General features: G+C 61.1%; 9 protein-coding genes across 9 annotated transcripts; 4 read left to right on the top strand and 5 right to left on the bottom strand.

Annotated features, from left to right (window-relative positions):
• The first annotated feature begins 136 nt into the window (after positions 1–136).
• On the top strand, positions 137–1,341 carry NIP7 (ribosome biosynthesis protein nip7). The gene is made up of 2 exons (XM_047981879.1): positions 137–583; positions 673–1,341. The coding sequence occupies exons 1-2, from the start codon at positions 358–360 to the stop codon at positions 1,011–1,013; spliced, it is 567 nt and encodes a 188-aa protein (XP_047837840.1). The 5' UTR covers positions 137–357; the 3' UTR covers positions 1,014–1,341.
• Positions 1,266–3,152, bottom strand: PRO1 (Glutamate 5-kinase; the record flags this gene model as incomplete). Its single annotated transcript, XM_047981878.1, has 6 exons — positions 1,266–1,996; positions 2,061–2,331; positions 2,391–2,501; positions 2,563–2,750; positions 2,820–2,870; positions 3,086–3,152. 6 exons carry the CDS (start codon positions 3,150–3,152, stop codon positions 1,266–1,268), a joined length of 1,419 nt encoding a protein of 472 aa, XP_047837839.1.
• Positions 3,153–4,416: 1,264 nt separating this feature from the next.
• On the top strand, positions 4,417–5,278 carry ATP23 (Mitochondrial inner membrane protease atp23; the record flags this gene model as incomplete). The annotated part of the gene is made up of 2 exons (XM_047981877.1): positions 4,417–4,983; positions 5,051–5,278. 2 exons carry the CDS (start codon positions 4,417–4,419, stop codon positions 5,276–5,278), a joined length of 795 nt encoding a protein of 264 aa, XP_047837838.1.
• Positions 5,279–5,312: 34 nt separating this feature from the next.
• IPL1 (Non-specific serine/threonine protein kinase) lies at positions 5,313–7,076 on the bottom strand. Its single transcript, XM_047981876.1, has 3 exons — positions 6,868–7,076; positions 5,763–6,770; positions 5,313–5,696 (listed from the first exon to the last, which is right to left on the bottom strand). The coding sequence occupies exons 1-3, from the start codon at positions 6,961–6,963 to the stop codon at positions 5,583–5,585; spliced, it is 1,218 nt and encodes a 405-aa protein (XP_047837837.1). The 5' UTR covers positions 6,964–7,076; the 3' UTR covers positions 5,313–5,582.
• A 755-nt stretch (positions 7,077–7,831) lies between these two features.
• On the top strand, positions 7,832–9,367 carry TIP41 (Tap42 interacting protein). The gene is made up of 2 exons (XM_047981875.1): positions 7,832–8,741; positions 8,873–9,367. Exons 1-2 carry the CDS (start codon positions 7,872–7,874, stop codon positions 9,026–9,028), a joined length of 1,026 nt encoding a protein of 341 aa, XP_047837836.1. The 5' UTR covers positions 7,832–7,871; the 3' UTR covers positions 9,029–9,367.
• Positions 9,368–9,453: 86 nt separating this feature from the next.
• On the bottom strand, positions 9,454–11,352 carry JDV02_000990 (uncharacterized protein; the record flags this gene model as incomplete). Its single annotated transcript, XM_047981874.1, has 1 exon — positions 9,454–11,352. The coding sequence occupies one exon, from the start codon at positions 11,350–11,352 to the stop codon at positions 9,454–9,456; it is 1,899 nt and encodes a 632-aa protein (XP_047837835.1).
• Positions 11,353–11,914: 562 nt separating this feature from the next.
• MRH4 (RNA helicase) lies at positions 11,915–13,735 on the bottom strand (the record flags this gene model as incomplete). The annotated part of the gene is made up of 1 exon (XM_047981873.1): positions 11,915–13,735. One exon carries the CDS (start codon positions 13,733–13,735, stop codon positions 11,915–11,917), a length of 1,821 nt encoding a protein of 606 aa, XP_047837834.1.
• Positions 13,736–13,964: 229 nt separating this feature from the next.
• JDV02_000988 (uncharacterized protein) lies at positions 13,965–15,786 on the top strand. Its single transcript, XM_047981872.1, has one exon. It carries the CDS (start codon positions 14,516–14,518, stop codon positions 15,386–15,388), a length of 873 nt encoding a protein of 290 aa, XP_047837833.1. The 5' UTR covers positions 13,965–14,515; the 3' UTR covers positions 15,389–15,786.
• JDV02_000987 (uncharacterized protein) lies at positions 15,609–18,019 on the bottom strand. Its single transcript, XM_047981871.1, has 3 exons — positions 16,822–18,019; positions 16,475–16,767; positions 15,609–16,410 (listed from the first exon to the last, which is right to left on the bottom strand). Exons 1-3 carry the CDS (start codon positions 17,063–17,065, stop codon positions 15,781–15,783), a joined length of 1,167 nt encoding a protein of 388 aa, XP_047837832.1. The 5' UTR covers positions 17,066–18,019; the 3' UTR covers positions 15,609–15,780.
• Between the last annotated feature and the right edge of the window lie 39 nt (positions 18,020–18,058).

Here is an 18,058-nt window from a genome sequence, read left to right as displayed (position 1 = left end):
AAAGCCCAGGTGGTTGCGCTGAGCAAAGGCGCCGATGGATTCCTGCAGGCGTCTCCCACCCCCCGCTGAAGTTTTGCCCAGCGCTTCCTCCAGGCTCAACCCGCCCGCCATCTTATCTGGACCAGACCCCACTTCTGATAGGCTCGTCGTCGGCTCCAGATTTTTTTTTCGTCTCGAGACCAAGGCCGAACTGGTCGCGAACACTCACCTTTTGAACGGCGCCTTTCTCATATTTGCCTCGGCGACAAACCCCCCTTGCCTTTCCGAACCGGTTCTCAGCAGCGCGCCGGCCGAATCTGACAAGAGAATCACCGCAATAGCAAACTCCACAAGGCGCTGATCGATCGACTCGCCACCATGCGCCCTCTCACAGAACAGGAGAGCAAGACGCTCTTCACCAAGCTGGCCAACTACACGGGCAGCTCGCTCAAGAACCTCATTGCGCCGCTCGACGACTCGCCGAATGCCGATCGCTTCGTCTTTCGCCTCGTCAAGGATCGCGTCTACTACGTTCGCCTGTCAATCGCCAACCTGGCCACGTCTATAGCGCGCGAGAAGCTACTGTCCCTGGGGACCTGCATTGGTGCGATGGCCCTGCACCAGCTCCCTTTGGGGAGGCCTGTTTCCAATTCAAATTGTCTCTCATATATGCTAACCCCCCGGCTTCTGCAGGCAAGTTTACCAAGACCGGCAAATTCCGCCTGCATATTACCGCGCTCGAGATCCTCTCCGAGCACGCCCGATGGAAGGTCTGGGTGCGGCCCAACGGAGAGATGCCGTTCCTGTACGGCGGCAACGTCGTCAAGGCGCACGTCGGGCGATGGTCCGACGACTGCCCCGAGCACCAGGGAGTCGTCGTCTACAGCATGAATGATACGCCTCTGGGCTTCGGCCTCACTGCGAGGAGCTCGGCCGAGGCGCGGCGGCTTGACCCGACGGGCATAACCGTCTTCAGGCAGGCCGACTGCGGCGAGTACCTGCGCGACGAAGACAATCTGTTTGCTACGACCTAGCTGGGGAGGCCTGTATAGAATTGACGGGAATGGATATTCTGTCGGCGTTAGAATCCGGGCTTTTTTTTTTTGGAACATGGCAACGGCGTTGATGGGCAAAACAATTACGGGCAACTTACAGGGCATGTGAAATGGAAAATTCGTCGGTTCACGTTGATTCATTTCTTCCAATAAGGAACTGATGCTGCCTCCTCGGCCTCGAGGACAAAAGGAAAAGAAATAAACGCCTCTGATCAACGTCCATGCTAGTGCTCAATGCAAATCCCGGATCGGTGTGACTGGGCGGCTCTCTGGCCTGAAGAAGCCAATGTGCGACCGGTCAGCAACGTACTCGCTGTCTGCGTAACCGAGAATGTTCTCGATCTGGGAGCTCTTATGTCCCATGATCATGGAGATCTCGGCGGCGGCGTAGTTGACTATGATGCGGCCCACCTCCTGAGCGAAGCCCTCCCAGCGCTTCCCATCCGGTCCAGGAGAGGAAGCGCGCCTCTCCACGACGACCAAACGGACAACTTCGGACTGCGCGAAGTGACCCTCGACGTCTACGACGCCGACGGGAAGCAGGCCTGCCTTGTCAAGCAGGGCCCTGTGGCAGCCGGCGTCAATGTAGACGGTGCCATGCGGGTTGGGGGTGTGAAGGAGCCAGAAGTAGCGATCCTGGATAGGATCACTCGACGGCAAGAAGCGTGTGTGCAGGGGAGGAGCCTCGGAATCATCAAACTGCGTCGACGGGTCGGACAGGTTAAGGGAGACAGTCTTCTGCGTGATGCTGTCTACAGCGTGGTGGTGGTGGTCACCAGACTCGGATGACGTGCTGCTGCTGGGGGTCCGCGGGGTGGTGAGGTAGCGGACGATGCCGAGGATGTTGCCCGGATTGGAGGACCGGGTAATTATCGTTGTGACACCCGCCAGCATGCCCAGCCTCGCAGCGACGATCTTGGTGCCCATGCCGCCCGTCCCCAAGGCTGAGCCGGCACTTGAGACTGCACGTGCTGGTCAGCATGGCGTATCGATTGCGGCGGGGCCTGCAGTGGCCGGGGAGCTTACCGTCAGCCTCAAGGGCATTTATATCGTCCACAATCTCAATGGGGCGCGCGTCAGGGTGCGTCCGGGGGTTCTTGTCGTACAGACAGTCGACGTCGGTCATGAGGAAAAGCATGTCTGCGTGGATCATGGCGGCCGTGATCGCAGAGAGGGTATCGTTGTCGCCAAACTTAATTTCAGAAACGGCCAAGGTATCGTTTTCGTTGACAATGGGGATGACGCCCATGTCCATGAGCTGGTTGAATGTGTTTTGAGCATTTAGGTATCGTGTTCGCTGCGTGTGCCACTCATGTCAGTCCTCATCGTCGCCCGTCGCCCATCGTCGCCACTCACATCAGCAATGTCATTCCTGGTCAACAGGATCTGAGCAACGGGCTGGGCCATGTGGGCAAACAGACTGTCCCAAAGGCCGATGAGGCGGCATTGGCCTATTGCGGCTAGAGCCTGGCGATGAAGTTAGCAGACTGCAGACAGACTGAATTGTCCCTCAATCCTGTCAACTCACCTGTAGCTGTGCTAGGTGCTTTGGCCGCTTGTCAACGTCCATGCGGCGCAAGCCCACGCCAATGGCTCCAGAGGAGACGATGACGACCCTGTGGCCATCTTTGCGCAGCTTGCAAGCCGTGTCGACGATGAGCGTCAGAATGGGCAGCAAGGGCTCATGCGTCTTTTCGTCCACGATGGAGCTTGTGCCTATAGTATTTTCGATGAGCAAAATGTCGCTAGGTGGTTAACTGGGGAATGAGGCAATACGAGGCTTACCCAGCTTGATGACGACCGTGTACGACTTGGAACGCTTCGTCATGTCGGCGACTTTTTTGTGAACGAAATGTGGTCAGTATTGGAAAAGGTAGGCTGCAACAGCCAAGAGAGACGAAATAGCGAAGCAATTGAGCTCGGACAAGACAGGCAGGGGTTGAGGCAGGCGAGGGAAATATCGAGGAGCAAGAAGATGAAGAAATGCGAGGCAAGAGGCGGACGGACTTGACTATCCAATTCGTCTCCGGCCATCACATGCGAGGACATACCTTGAGCCTGCTGGCGTTGCTGAGGCTGCGGCGTCGCGCGGCCGCTCGTAATTCCCTCGTCCGTCATCGTTGTTTCGCCGTATGTTCCTTGCAATTGTGCATCCAGGGCGTGTGAAAGGACCACAAGCCAAGGTGCGACTTGCACGCTGAAAGGTAGGATCCTGCCGGGATCTTCGCGCAAGTGGTGTGAGAGGTGTGAGTTGCGTCAGAGCTCATTGGACCCGCCTGGGCTCCGGACCCGATGTCGGACCCGCTCGCCGGGGGGCGATGGGCGGCCGTCATAGGTCCGTCCGCGGTCCCACGCCGGGCGGTGTCCCCCCTAAGTACCGTCCCCGCCGCATTACTACGGGCCAGACACGCCAAGGTACCAACGGGGCACCGTCTTGCACTGTGAGGTGATTTTCAGTTGGGCTGCCTCCGCGTTAGTAGCTGCCTACCCGCGCTACAGCGCCCTTACCGCACTGGCCTGCCCTGCCCTCCACTGCACATGCAAGGAAGTTTTCGACACCACCTGGGCACGCTGCAGACTGGCCGGCATGCCGGTTTGGGCCCACTGCCTTGGGTTGGCGTCGGTGGGCTGCGCCTACTGGGTCGATGACCTCAGCAGGCAGCACAAGACGCTGCTAGTAATAAGGCGCCGCCAAACCCAAGCCCCCCCCTGAGGCCGCTAAAAGGCTGGCGGCCCTGCCGCTGGCCATTCAATGCCCTCCAACCCGGGGCGCCGCGGGTGGCAGAATTCCACCGCCCGCACGCCCGTCCCATCCCATTGGAAGGATCCCAGTTTTGACGCATGCACGACTCGACGTTGCTCCAGCAGACAGACGCCTTTTTCGTCACATCGAGCTCCGTGTCCCATCCATCCATTCATCCGGCCAGGCAGGCAGGGCGTGTCGGCTCGCGCGTCCCAAAGTTACCTTGGGACCCGAAGATCCCCCTCATCCGCTCATCTGACGTCTGACGCGACCAGCGGTTTATCCCGCTGGGAACGGTGTGTCGAGTCCTCTCGGCGACCCGACACGACTTGCTCCGCATTGAGCATCAAGCGACGGCGCCTGTCAATCCTGCTCGTGTCCAAACGGAGCCGTGTCCGCGGCGGCGCCAAGGCGGACAAGTAGGGAGACTAGGCAGGAAGAAGGCAGACAGACATACAGACAGACGGACAGACATAGGAACGTACGTACGGATCGACCGACGCCAGCGAGGACGAGAGGCAGGCCAAATAGGCAAGGCAACCAGCAGCCGGCCAGCCGTCTGACCACGTAGTCGCCGCCTCACCGGTCCGGCCGCCCTGCTTTCTTCTTCTTGGGGGCCGCAAGCCATCGCCAGCCACCATGGGATCCGACTCTCCATCGTCGACGCCCGCCGCCGCCGCCGGCACGGGGGTGCCCAGCTCCAGCAACGGCGGCGCCCCTCGCGAGGTCGTCAACGATCCCGCGCGCACGGGATTCGACCCGGAGACCAAGTGGTGGATGAACTACTTCCGCATCCTCTCGGGACAGATGACCAAGGAGGGTCAGTTCCATTACCGCGAATGGCGGTACAAGGTCCACGAGGAGCGCGACTGCAAGCGCTGCGACGAGTACCGCGATTGGCTCTTCACCTACTCGCCCGTTGTGCGCTTCCTCTCAGACAAGATCCGCGGCCTCAACGGCAACCTCGACCGCGAAAACATCCTCTGCCGCCGCTGTCCGGCTCGCCTCGAGGAAGACGGCCAGGTCCACCGCCAGTCGGGTGGCTTCAGCCCCAACCACGGCATCCTGCTGTGCGCAAACGAGGTCCGCGACCGCAAGCATCTGGAAGACACGCTTGCCCACGAGATGGTGCACGCTTGGGACCACTTGCGGTGGAAGGTTGATTGGGTGGGCGACAAGGACTTGAAGCACGCCGCATGCACAGAGGTGAGCCAGCCGTCTGGGGATGTCGGTATCGTCATCCGTCGCACAGCCTGCTAACGAGCTTGCACAGATCCGTGCCTCCATGCTTAGTGGCGAATGCCGCTTTACGCGAGAGGCATTTACCAGGGGGCAGTGGTCGGTGACACAGCAGTTCCAAAACTGCGTCCGCCGGAGGGCCATCAACTCCGTCATGGCGCGGCCGAGGTGCAAGGACGAGGCGCAGGCGGCCAAGGTGATTGACCAAGTTTGGGACTCGTGCTTCACCGACACTCGTCCGTTTGACGAGGTATACCGGTGAAGAAAAAAGGGGGACGGGGAAGCAGAAATCTTCAGTCCTGATGATTTGTACCATATCAAAAAGCATTGCCGGCGTGGACCCGGCCTTTACGCTATCGACGATACCCAGACCATAGTTGGAAAAAAACGCAACGCAGCTCCATCTCAGTTATACGAATGGCGCGCTAGGTCAAAACACCAAACTCCTTCAGATGCACACCCATTATCCCCAACGACCTTACTATTGCAATCCCTTGTACTCCGCGTGCGCCCTTGTTTCCCCGCATTAAGCAACAAGCAACGGGGCATGCCTTCAAGGCATCACATCATGCCTTCTCACGATTCGACGCCCTCTCGCCCTTGACACAATGCTTAATGATCCAAGGGTGCTGCTGGACAGCCTCGAGAGGGATTCGCTTTTCGGGATCCAGAACCAAAAGCTGAAGGCATGCCAGTCAGTATGTGAAGGCGACTCTCGGACAAACAGATGGGAACAGCCAACATACCCTTTTGATGAGATCGCTGGCCTCGGGGCTCACAAAAGACGGAATGGACATGTCTGCCCGGGCAATCCTCCGCTGTGTCATGACTGGGGTGTCCTCGAAGGGCGCTTCGCCGACGAGGAACTCATACGTCAAGACCCCGAGACTCCAAAGGTCAACCTTTTCGCTGTAGTAGTTGTCCGACGAGCCCGGCTTGATCATCTCGGGGGGCAGGTAGTCGAGGGTGCCGCACATGGTCTTCCTCCTGTTGTTGGGCGCGTGGACGCTCCAGCCAAAGTCGGAGATCTTGATCTCGCCGTGGATGCCGACGAGGATGTTCTCGGGCTTGATGTCCCTGTGGATTACGTGCTTCCTGTGGAGGTAGCGCAGCGCCGACGCCATCTGGGCAATGTACTGGGCCGCCTTCCACTCGGGGAAGCGGTTCTCGCGGCGGAGGTGCTTGTACAGCTCGCCCTTGCCGGCGAACTCGAGGATGAGGAAGACGCGCTTGCTGTCGTGGAAGTGGCCAAACAGCTGCAGGATGTTGGGGTGCCGCAGGTTGCTCTGGATCTCAATCTCGCGGCGCACCTGGCGCTCGACGCCGCCGACCTGCAGCTCGCTCTTGTGCAGGACCTTGAGGGCGCAGATGAAGCCGCTCGTGCGCTCCCTGGCCAGGTAGACGCGGCCAAACTTGCCCTTGCCCAGCGGGCGCCCAATCTCGAACATGCCGAGGTGGAACTGCTTGGGGACTGCCGACGGCTGCGCTGCTACCAGAGCGGACTCGGCGGCAGCCTCTTCGGCGGCGGCGTCGTCGTCTTGTGAGGTGCGGGAGGAGCTGGACGGGAGAGGCTTTCGCGGCGGAGATGCAGGGTTGCTGTTGTTGTTATTGTTGCCCTTGCGCTGAGCGGCTTGGGACGGCAGCGTGACCGAGGCGACGGCGTTGTGGCTCTGCGACTGGAGCGCGACCTTGTAGAGGTTCGCGCGGCTGCTGCCCTGGGGGAGCTGTGATGCGCTCGACGATGAGACGACCGTCTGTTGGAAGGGGCACAAAGTGGCCATTAGCGTGGGAACAGACTTTTGGAGAAGCCATGTGCGGGCACAGCGAGCAGACTGGGGTCCCGATCCATACCTTGGACTTGGAGGAGGAATATGCCTTGGCCACGTCGCCGTTCTCGTCCTGCACGGACATGCGCTCGAAGCGCGTCTCGAGGGTGCGACTGGCCATTGTAAGCCTGTGGATGTGACGGACGGGCGATGAAGGCGAGGACGGGGAGAAACGTCGTTGGAGACGTTTTCGTCGCAGCGAGCCGGGAAAGACGCTGGTGGTGATGCGTGTGGTGTGTGCGTGTGTGCGGGCAGCTGGTCTGAGAGTGTCCGGGGTTGGCGAGGGATGCCAAACATGGCGCCGTCGTCAGAGCAACCAACGGGTGGTGGGCGGCCCGTTGCTGCCAAGCTTGGCGCTGACTAACACAACGACAGCGGCCTAGGTCTTGGGCGCGGGCCGGCATGGCCATGTATGGATGATGGCACATGGAATGCTTCCGTGGGCAGGATTCTGTCTTCAATCGGTTCCAGAGTTTTTTTTGTTCTTCTTCTGCGAGTGCTTTCGCATCTCGCCTTTTGTGTTTGTCGGGCGGGCGCCGTTGTAAGGAGGCGTCCATCGCCGCAGATGTGGGACCCCAGCTTCCAGGTTCCAGGATCACAGTTACAGTAACTATACCTCCAGCTGCCTTGAGTGTGAATTGTGATGCAGGATTGGGAATTGATAAAGCTAGTTAGCCATCATGCTGCACATACTACAATGGTGACCATGTTCACTCCTCCCTCGTCTGAATCTGCTTTCATTATGCCCTTGAACAGCAGGAAGCATACAATGTAGACCGCGGTGCCCTGCACGGTAAGCCTTTTGACAGCAGCGCTCGTTGCTGCGTCTGTTAGTGCAACGGTAGGTACGTACTTTGTAAGGTGCCGCCCCGGCAGTTCCTTCCACACCCCCACCATCCATTGTGCCCCCCCCCCTCATCGCCCCGCCCCGCGCGTCCGCTGCCTCTGTCCATCGAGGAGCTCCATCCAAGCTTTCCAACCTCCAACCTCCAGCTTATTACTTACCACTACCATCTGCCGCCGCTCCCAATGGCAAACCCCCAACCCTTCCGCACTCCTCCGGGCCGCGCTCCCGCTCTCCCCCCGGCCGCCGCCGCAACGGCCACAACCACGACCTCGGCCATGAACCACATGTCGCACCCCGACGCGCCCTTCCCCGCGCCCAACGCCCTCGCCGCGGCCACGACGAGCCACACGCAGCGCCGCTTCCTCATCTCGACGCGCAAGCTCCCCATCTCCAAGTCGGGCGCCATCGACGCGCTGACGGAGCGCATCGGCATCCCCATGCCCGAGATGATCTTTGGCGACAACGTGGCGTCGGTCCGGCACGTCCCCTCGGGCTGGTCCATCGAGTTCAACACCCCCGACGCGCTCGACGCCGTCGACAAGACGGACCGCTGCGTACTCAAGGTCGCCTACGCGCGCGACTGGGAGAGCACCCGCGAGGGCACCACTGCCGGCATCAAGGAGGTGGTCAAGCCCTACGACTGGAGCTACTCGACCACGTATCGCGGCACCGTCCAGCAGCAGCAGCAGCAGCAGCAGCAACCGTCCCAGGGGCAACCCGCCGCCGCCACTGCCGCCACCGCCGGACAGGCCCCGAGCTTCCAGCCCACAGACAAGAAGATCCCCATCGAGCTCCTCAAGCGGCGCGACCCCATCCTCTTCTTCGACGAGGTCGTCTTGTACGAGAGCGAGCTCGACGACAACGGCATCTCCCTCTACAGCGTCAAGGTCCGCGTCCACGCCCAGCGCATGCTGCTCCTGTGCCGCCTCTTCATGCGCCTCGACAACGTCATCGTGCGCATCCGCGACACGCGCGTCTACGTCGACTTTGACACGGACGAGGTGCTCCGCGAGTACACGGAGAAGGAGTCCAACTTTGACGACGTCAAGAAGGTGAGCTCCCCCCGCCCTGTCCCCACCTTGTCTCCCTGTCTTCGCGGGGCACCGCGCTCGGAAAGCGGCCACCGCGTTGCGTATCCCTCGTTGTCGCTAACCAAAGACTCCGCGTATGTGCACGCATGCAGGCATTGGTCATGTCTGGACGCCTGCCAGACGACGTCACCATCGGGCTGCGAGATCCAAACATCCTGGATCCGCTGCTCAAGGTCGTGGAGCAGAAGACCGACAGCATCAGCCTGGCGCACGTCAGCTCCCCTGCGACAGCAGGCTACGGTACTTAGCGGCAGAGTGCCAAAAACGCAACAAGAAGCGTCGACTGTATTCGCATGAGCGTCAGGGCGTTGGGGAGTCAAACAGTCAAAGAATTGGTTTTTTGTTTTGTTTCCGGTAGCGGTCCTCGCAAAAATCTATTCCAGCAGGACACAGGCAAACATGATATAAAGAATAGCCCCATGGCTCGCCTCAAAGGAGTCTGCAGACCCACAGCCCATGCTGTTACATGTCGTGAAGCTCGAGTGCGCCAAAGATCGTCCATTCTCCGCCCCCTGCCAACACCGACACTCGCAAGCACGCACCCAAATGCCCAATGATACTCCAAATACGCTTAGGGTCCATGAGAAGAAAAGGGAGAATTAACAAAGGGAGGGGAGGGGACAGGACGCGGCAGACAGGACGCACGCTCTCCTCCCTGCCCGGGTTTACGTTACTACCGGGCGTCTTCCGGAGACGGCGTCTCGGTCACCTCCTCGTACTCGAGCTCCCACCTGTCCACCTCCTTGAACTTCTTGGCCGCCTGCTGCAGCTCCTCCGTCGTGGCAAAGTCGCGGCGGCGGTCCCCCGTAGTCGCATCGCCGCCCGTGGACCCCATCTCGAACGTGTCGTCGGGCAGGGGCACGAACTGGCTCAGCCCCTCGCCCTCTTCCTCCTCCTCCTCCCCCTCCTCATTGTCATCATCACCGCCGCTCTCGTTTTCCTTGTCCGAGGACCGACGGTGCTGGTACGTCTTTTTGCTGCTGCTGCTACTGTTGCCACCGCCAATGCGCGCGGAGCGGCGCTCCGAGGCGGGCGTCTGCTTCGGCTTCAGGACCGAGGCGTTGCCGCGGACGCGGGACCCGGCGCGGGAGCCTGGGCGAGCGGATGCCGCTCGGCTGCGGGAGCGGCTGTTGTTGCCCTTTCTCTTGCGCGCGGCCCGGGCGTCCAGGTACGAGAGCTCGTCGTCATCCTGCGCCAGGTCCGCCGTGTCAAACTCCTCGTCGCTGCCGAGGCCGAACGGGTCGTCTCGTACCCTCTTGTAGCGACGCTTGGGGAGCAGGTTGGTGAGGTCGGCGGTGGTGACCTTGGGGGATCGCTCCTGGTGGTGGTGATGGTGGCGCTTGGCGGCGCGGCCGCGCTGTCTGGTGGTGGCGGACCGCTCGGCGAAGTTGGGCGAGTGCGTTAGGGATGGCGGGGAGGAGACGTTGGACAGGTTGTCGTCTGTGCGCATTGGGGTAGTGACGGACGGGCGGCGGCGCTTCTTTGCGAGCGTGTGAATGTCTGGCCACACCTGTGCGTCCTCCTCCGAGTCGCTGCTGGCTGGCGGAGCGGTGATGTCGTCCATGTTGACCGGCGTGACGGGCCGCTGAAAGAATCCCGGCGGCGGGGGGGAGGGCGACGAGGCGATGGCGGACAGCTCCGAGTCGCTGCCCTCGTCGTCGTCGACGAGCTGCGGTTGAGGCTCCTCGGGCTCGACCCGCGATGTCTTCTCTGGCCGGACACCCTCCTCGTGTGACTCCACGCTCTTCCTTTTCCTAGACCCTGCCCCGGGCGCGGGCGCAGGCTCCGCCGACTGACTGCTACCCCGGACCCCACGCATGCTATTGCGCGTGCGTCGCCTGGCGTTGAGCGGCGTCGACTCCGCCTCGGGGGGCTCGAACTCGCCCTCGCTCTCCACCTCAGAGTTGTTGGCCGTGGTGCCGCCCGCCTCGGACCTAGGCCGCCGTGACGTGCCCAGGATGGAGGGCTCGCGGGCGCGCCTCCTGAAGACGCCGATGTTGAAGGAGGAGCCGACGCCGGGCGTGTTGGGGCCCCTGCTGCTGGGGCGGATGGGAGGGTCGTGTCGGCCGATGATGCTCGACTGCCGCGACCTGGGCTTGAAGCTGCTAAAGGACAGCGAGGTGCTGTCGGCGGAGCGCCCGCCGCCGCCGCCGCCGCCGCCGCGGGGGATCTCGCCGTCGGCGAAGCTCTCGTCCAGGTCGCCGAACACGTCGTCGTCGGCGAGGTCCAGGCCGGTGGTGTCGCGGCGCATCGCGGGCGTGGCCATGGCGCGTCGTCCAATCTCGACGGAGCTCCTCGTGTCGTCACCGGCCGTCTGCCCGCTGCCGCCCGCCGTGGTGCTGGTGGCATCCTCGTTGGCCAGCCTGTCCAGCGCGGCGTCGCGTGCGCGGTTTGCCTCCCGGACTGCATGCTCCTCCCCGAGGCTCAGGCGAGAGCCCATGGATCGCGTGGTCCGGCGACGGCCCCTAGCGCGTCCTCGCTCCTCGTCCAGGTGGTCTGTGTCGCTCAACGGTTCCTGCGCCTTGGTCGCGTTGGAGGGCGCCGCGTTCCGCGCCCGCTTTGGTCGCGGCATTGTTGTGGCTCCCAGGGTTGCGGATATATGTGCTGTATCCAAGAGGTAAAGAAGGCGTCGATAACTGTGCAGGAACCCAAGGGCGCGTGTCGAAAGGGTTCGAACGTGGCTTCTGGTAATTGTGTGTTGCGTTGAGGCAAGGCTGGGTTGGGTTGCGCGCGGTGGGGACTTCGAAGATGGGGTTGATGGAAAGTCCAGACGCGTCGCGCGTCGCGACCAACAAATTGGTTGTGGTTGTCGATGGACCCACTAAAAACATCAACCACACCAAACGAACTGGATTTATCTTAAGCCACTTGATGCGACTGAATGACGATTCTTGTCTGTCAATAGTACCACACTGTCCCTCACAACCACGCAGCTGTACACACAAAGAGTGGTGCGCGTCTCATACGACTCGTACAGACAAAATGGCCCGTGAGAAAAAGCCATCCATCAACTCTATTAGCGAGCCCTATTTCGTCCTGGAACAACCCCTCTCACGCATGAGTCGTGAATATATATGTATATGTTTTACAGATGGTGTTGTACAGGATGTTACATGAATTATGCACGCTCACGTCTAGATGAGTGCCTGGCCCATAAACATACTCCTCTTGACCTCGGCGACAACGTCCTTCCTGTCGTCGTTGCCGACCAGCACGATGCCCCGCCCTCGCCTGCCCATGCGCCCCGCGCGACCCAGGCGGTGGATGAAGTCGATGGTGGTGTGAGGAACATCGTAGAGAATGACGTGCCGAACGGCCAGGGTATCGATGCCTCTCGACGCCAAGTCTGTCACGACCAGCGCCTTGACGTTTGCCAGCGAGCGCTTTCGACCTGTCGTGTCGGGCGCCGGGATGCGCAACGCCTCGGATGTCGTAAATGTCTCGAGGATCTCGCCGTGGCGCTTCTCCGGCGTGTCTCTATGCAAAGCTTGCGCGTCGATGCCCTTGGAGCGCAGGTACTCGGCCACCTCCTCCGTCTTCTCGCGCTCGTTGACAAACACCATGACCCGTCGAACATCGATCTCGCCTTTGACGGGCCCCTCGTGTGCCGACGCCTCTCGCCCGATGCTGTAAATGGTATCGGCACAGGCTAGATCCTTGTTGTTACGGTACGGGTCGCGGGATACGTCGATGACACCGAGCTGTACGCGACGCGGAATGGCGTGAAGGTTGGGCGTCGTGATTCTTACCATGTTGGGGTAGTTGGTGGCAAGGTAGTTGTTGAGTTTGCGAGGAATGGTAGCCGAGCAGCAGACGAGCTTCTTGAGCGACGGCATGGCCCGCTCGATGATGCTTGTCGTGACGGGCGCGAAGCTCCGGTCAAGCAAGGAGTCGGCTTCGTCGACAATGAGGCTGTGCACTCGGGAGAGGATGTTGGGATCCGAGTCGGCGATGGAGGCGAGAAGATGCGGCGTGGCGACGACAACATCGACTCCCTTGGGACCGTACAGGTTCCTCTGAATCTGCTGTGCCTTGAGGTCGGACGAGAGCATCTCCGTCTTGAACTTGGCCACGTGCGACAGCGATTTGGACACGCGCATGACTTGCTGAGCCAGCTCAGCAGTCGGCACGAGGACAACCACCTTTGGCCGGGCCATGGTGGGATGAGGCTCCTCGAAAGGCTTTCCCTTAAAGTTTTGGTCTTCCTGTCGCTTCTTTTCGACCTCTTGCCGTTCTCTGTACGCCTTGACGTCCGGGTCCTCAGCCTCGGCAATCTTGAGAGCGTCGACGGCAGGCAGGAGGTAGGCCAGAGTCTTGCCGGAACCCGTTTCGGCGGCCAGCAGGAAGGACTCGAGCTGTTCGCTGCGCTTCTTGTGTTCTTCGGGGCTCGATTGACCGAGCAGCGCGGGTATCGCCAGCCGCTGGACCGGCGTCGGGCGGATGTCGACCATGCCCTTGAACAGCTCCTCGGACACGGCCGTCTTCAGGGCCGGCAGGAGGTCGAACTGGTCGAAGGACTCAAACTGCGACAGGCGTTCCTTGATGGACGAGCGTCTGTTGTAGGACACGGTGGCCAGCGCGCGCTGCATCTTGAGAGCCTTCCTGTCGTCCTTGGGGCCGCGAGCGCGGTCCTTGCGCGGGTCTCGCTGTCTGCCGCCGGGAGCCGCGTCGGCCGTCTTTCGCTCCCGCCTCGGTTCCACGTTGGCGACCCTTCGGTTCATGCCGGCAAAGGGCCCGTCAACCGACCTCTGTCGCGAGCGGCGGTCGTCGCGAGACGTCGGGGCCCGATGGACCTGGTCGGAGAGAACCATGCGCGACGGCCTGGACCTGGGCGGCCGCGACAGGAAACGCTGACCGAGGCATGGCTGCTGCGCGATGGCCCGAGGGACGGGACGGCGCCCTAGTGCAGATATGCATAGGGAGCATATGGAGAATGCGGGTGCCATGGGAGGCATCGCAGAAGACGGGGGGGGGAAGGGTGGTGGTCGCTCGTGAGGTTGAGAAAGCTTCTGTTTCCCCAGTCCGAAATGCGCCAGGGGACTTTTTTTTTCTTTGCGGCGACGCCAACGTCATTCACTTGTTATTGGCAGGCGCGAAGCGGGTCCGCGCTTGCTGCCCGCCGACCCGCGTGGAGCGTTGAATGGATCGCTGCGCTGAGTCTTACGTTATACGTAGCATCTCAACCTCTAACTTGTGCTCAAGTCAAAAGTCCAAGGTGAAATTCCTTACTCAATCCATATCTTTGGCGTCCCTCCGGCGAAACCAACTCAGACAAGACGGGCAGACGGGCACAAGCGCCCGTTTACTGTGAGCAAACTCCACCGCCACAGCAGCGCCCGTCCACGTGGGGCGGGAATGGCATCAGTCCTGGTACGATGAGCAACCGAGCCGTTTCTCGCAATGGATGAGGTTCCGCAAGGTGCCAAGCCCGTCGCGATTATAATAAAGCATGTGCCATGAACGAGAGTCGTCTAAACAAATGAGCCTCGTGTGCTTGCTCCCAGTCAGTCTTGGGCCACAACCCCGCATCCGTTCGCCTCACATGCATAAGCAAGCTATCCTCCCTTGCTCACCATCCGTTGACCTTCATGTCTGTGCTCTCTCATCAAATCACACAGGTATATGCCATTCTTCTCTCGACAACACCGAGTAGATAGCAACCCCCTCATCCCTCACCATCAACGAAGCAGCACACGCTCATCCCCCCCTCAACACCAAGCCCCCGTATGTGAGCCATGAGTCTCCTCGAGCGGCTCAACCGCGACGGCTTCGTCCTCGTGCCCGGCGCCTTCACCGGCGACGCCCTCGAGACGCTGCGCCGCGCCGCCCACGACGCCACGGCCAACGCCCGCGCCGGCCGCTGGCCCGACGTGCGCACGCTCCCCAAGCAGTTCCCGCCGTGGACCATCGACGGGCCCAACCCGGCCGCCCACGGCATCTGGGGCGTCCAGGGCCTCATGCACCCGGACATGCCGCACCAGCCCGACTTCGTCCGCGCCTACTTCTCCGACGCCATCGTCGCCCCGACCCTCGAGCTGCTGCAGTGCCCCCGCGACCACCTCGTCATGGAGCTCTTCAACCTGCTCGTCCGCCCGGACCGCGACTTCAAGCTCCGCTGGCACCGCGACGACATCCCCGCCGCCGCCACCGCCGACGAGGAGCTCGACCGCCTCGGCAAGCCCGCCTTCTCCGCCCAGTGGAACCTGGCCCTCTACCGGGACGCCAGCCTCGTCGTCGTCCCGGGCTCTCACCGTCGCGCCCGCACCGACGCCGAGCGCAACGCCGACCCCTATGAAAAGACCCTGCCCGGCCAGCTCGTCGTCGAGATGGAGCCCGGCGACGTCGTCTTCTACAACAACAACATCCTCCACCGCGGTGTGTATGACTCCAAGGTCGAGCGCATGACCCTCCACGGTAGCGCCGGCCATGTCGACGGTGCCAAGCTGCGCGCCAGGAACGTGCTCCAGCATGGCCTGCGCGACTGGATCGACCGCCTGACCTTCGATGCCCTAGAGGGCCCCGAGAGGGATTTGGCAGAGCATATGCGAGCCAACCTCGTCAAGATGGCACAAGAGGCGGGCGACGTTGGCTTTTCGTTGGAAGGTTGATTCGGGGTAACGATGATGGGCGGGCCGCCGTTCCTCGCGGCTGAGACGATTCCATGGCTGTTGCCCGCCCTGATGTGCATGTTTTTGATTGACATATCGTCTCGCGACTGGAAAGGCTAGTTACGCGCTTCGAAATCACGAGTGTCGCCGCTCGCATCTTCACTACGCGGTACACTTTTCTATGCGACGCCGGACCCGTAATGGTTTCGGTGCTTGTAAGCTTGCTGATTCAACGCCAAATTGATGTCCGATGTTTTGGTAGTACTTGAGACAAAGAATAGCCCAGGTTCCCATATCACTATCCCACTCCAATGCTCCAGGCCGATGATGAATCAAAGAAACCACGCGCATGGAAGAAACACTCGTAGGCAGCTACGCCCTCTTCTGCGACATCAAACTTTCATTGTCAACGCTTCATCATCATCGGTCGGGGGCGATACTGCTTGGCCGTGTACTACCACATCCACTGCCTTCCGTGCGTGCTGCGGCTTGCTTGGCCCGAGTTCTCCCGCTTTTGGCTCCTCGGCGATGGATCCCAAAGACAAGGCTGATTTGTTGTGGCCAAAGCTGCTGTGAGACAGCCTATTTTCCGTCCTGCGCGTCGACGTCGGGCTCAGAGACCCCATTGAAGCAGTCCCGTCCGACGAGTCGACGCTGGTCCGGCGCGAGGCACGAGAATCAATCGACGGCTCCTCGAGCTGGAATCGATGCTCATCGGTGCACGATTGTATCTTGCGCAGCGCATCCATGACCGAAGGCCTATCGCATGGAAATCGCTCTAGCGTAGGGTCGCCAGGATCGATCCCGCCCGTCTCATAGTCGCTCAGTGAAAACTCGGGATCCATGCACTTGGGAACCTTGTCCGACACATCGTGATGGTCAAGCCCATCTTCAACAAACTCATACGCTCCAAAACACTCATGCGCGAAGAGGGGCGTTTTGAGGTCATCACCGCCTTCGTTTCCAGTCAAACCGCCATGGCCGTAGGTCGTGCCAGAGCCATCCGGCGCAGTGGACTCCGGCTGGACACAATCATCAGCGAATTGACAATCAGCGGGTATTCCGGGCCGGGATGTCGTCGCTCACGTCGTCAAGCAGGGCGGCAGTGTCTGCGACCTCGGCTGCCGTTTTGGCGACCACCTCGATTGGGGTTTGGGATCCTTCACGTGGTGCCTGCGTCTCGACGCTCAACGCCTTGGCAACGTGCGACTTGGTCGGGCCGGAAGGGGCGCCAGCAAGTGTGCCTCGCAAACCCGGGTGAGGGGACGACGCCCCTTTCCTCTCTGTGGCCTCTAGCGGTGTCTGAAGAGAGCCAGCCGATGTGTCGGTGACGCCTGGCACCTTGAGAACGTTGGCCGGGCTTCCGTCGCTTTGCGTGGCTGGACAAGGATACGGTCAATTTAGATAGCGACAGCCACGAGCAGGCGACTTACCGATGCTGGCGTGCTTGTCGACAACCCAGTCGCTATCATCTCCGACCTTGAACTTGTAGATGTACTCGTGACCGGACTGAACCAGCACTTGAATGGTGAAATGATTCTCCTCGGCGTCGACCGCAGTGCAATGCATCTGCCGGAGCTGCCAGGGAGGATCCGAGAAGGAACCGGCCACGAACACGGGAGGTTGCGTGCCGGGCTGCCGGTAGCTGATGGTGACGAGGGCTGGATCTGATGACATGACGGTGATGGACCGTGATGCAGACTGCCGGGGGGGCCTCAAACCTGAAGCCGAATCGGATAGAGAGCAGTGGTGGTGGCGGCGACAGCAGCGGCGAGGGGCGACGGCGCCACGGATCTCGGTGAGGAGCTTCCTTTTAGACGGTCAGATCCTCAGCTCTGGCAGCTGTGCTTTGAATGCAGTTGGCGAGGCGCGCGGCTATGTGCATGAACTCTACTTGCAGGTCGGGCAGGAAGGCTTCAGGTCGCACGTTGGATTGTCTGCAGCGAGATGGAGGAGACGGTAGCATCGAGACACGCCTCCGCACTCGTATGACGACAGCTTGGGCGCATGGTCGGCTGGGGAAGGCACGGCATTGGGCAGAGCGCACGTGAAGGCGAGGCGAGGCGAGAGAGCGAGCTGGCTGGCTTGCCTACCTACTACAGGAATAAAGCAAGCACCTTGGTAGCACGGATCGGAGCAGCTTGCGGCGCGGCAGACGGGCGGTGGGTTGGCACTTGGGGAAAGTGTGAGTGATGGCGAGAGACCTGCATCTCGGCGACGATTCGTGGGCGGCCGCAGGTACCCCGATTACCCGAAGCGAGGGCGGGCGGCGAGTGGGTGGTGTGATGGGATGCCCAACGGTCAGGATGCTTCGCCAGACTGGCGCTGTGGAGGGGGGAGGTCCAACTGGGTTCGTGGCGTCCACTGGGCCAGAGCTTGTTTCTGCGAGTGAGGACTTGGACAGGCCACTGATGCAATGCGATGCGATGTGATGCGATGCGGCGGCGACGCTGGCGGAGCTGGGTGTCGGGGCCTGGCATCTCAAGACAAGTGCACCAAACACTTGTCAAGGGAGGAGCCAGCTTCCGTTTGTGTCTGGTGCGTACTGTAGTGATTGTTGAGCAGGCGCGGCTCTTGTCGGCCGGGGGTTGTTAATGCAAAGGGTATACAGGCTTCGCCGATTGAACAAATAACTTATATAGTTACTGTACTACTAATAAGGGAGAGAGA

This window comes from Purpureocillium takamizusanense, chromosome 1 (assembly GCF_022605165.1).
Source record: "Purpureocillium takamizusanense chromosome 1, complete sequence".
NCBI lineage: Eukaryota > Fungi > Ascomycota > Sordariomycetes > Hypocreales > Ophiocordycipitaceae > Purpureocillium > Purpureocillium takamizusanense.
The sequence above is the reverse complement of the archived record's forward strand: the minus strand, read 5'-3'. Positions and strand labels throughout refer to the sequence as shown.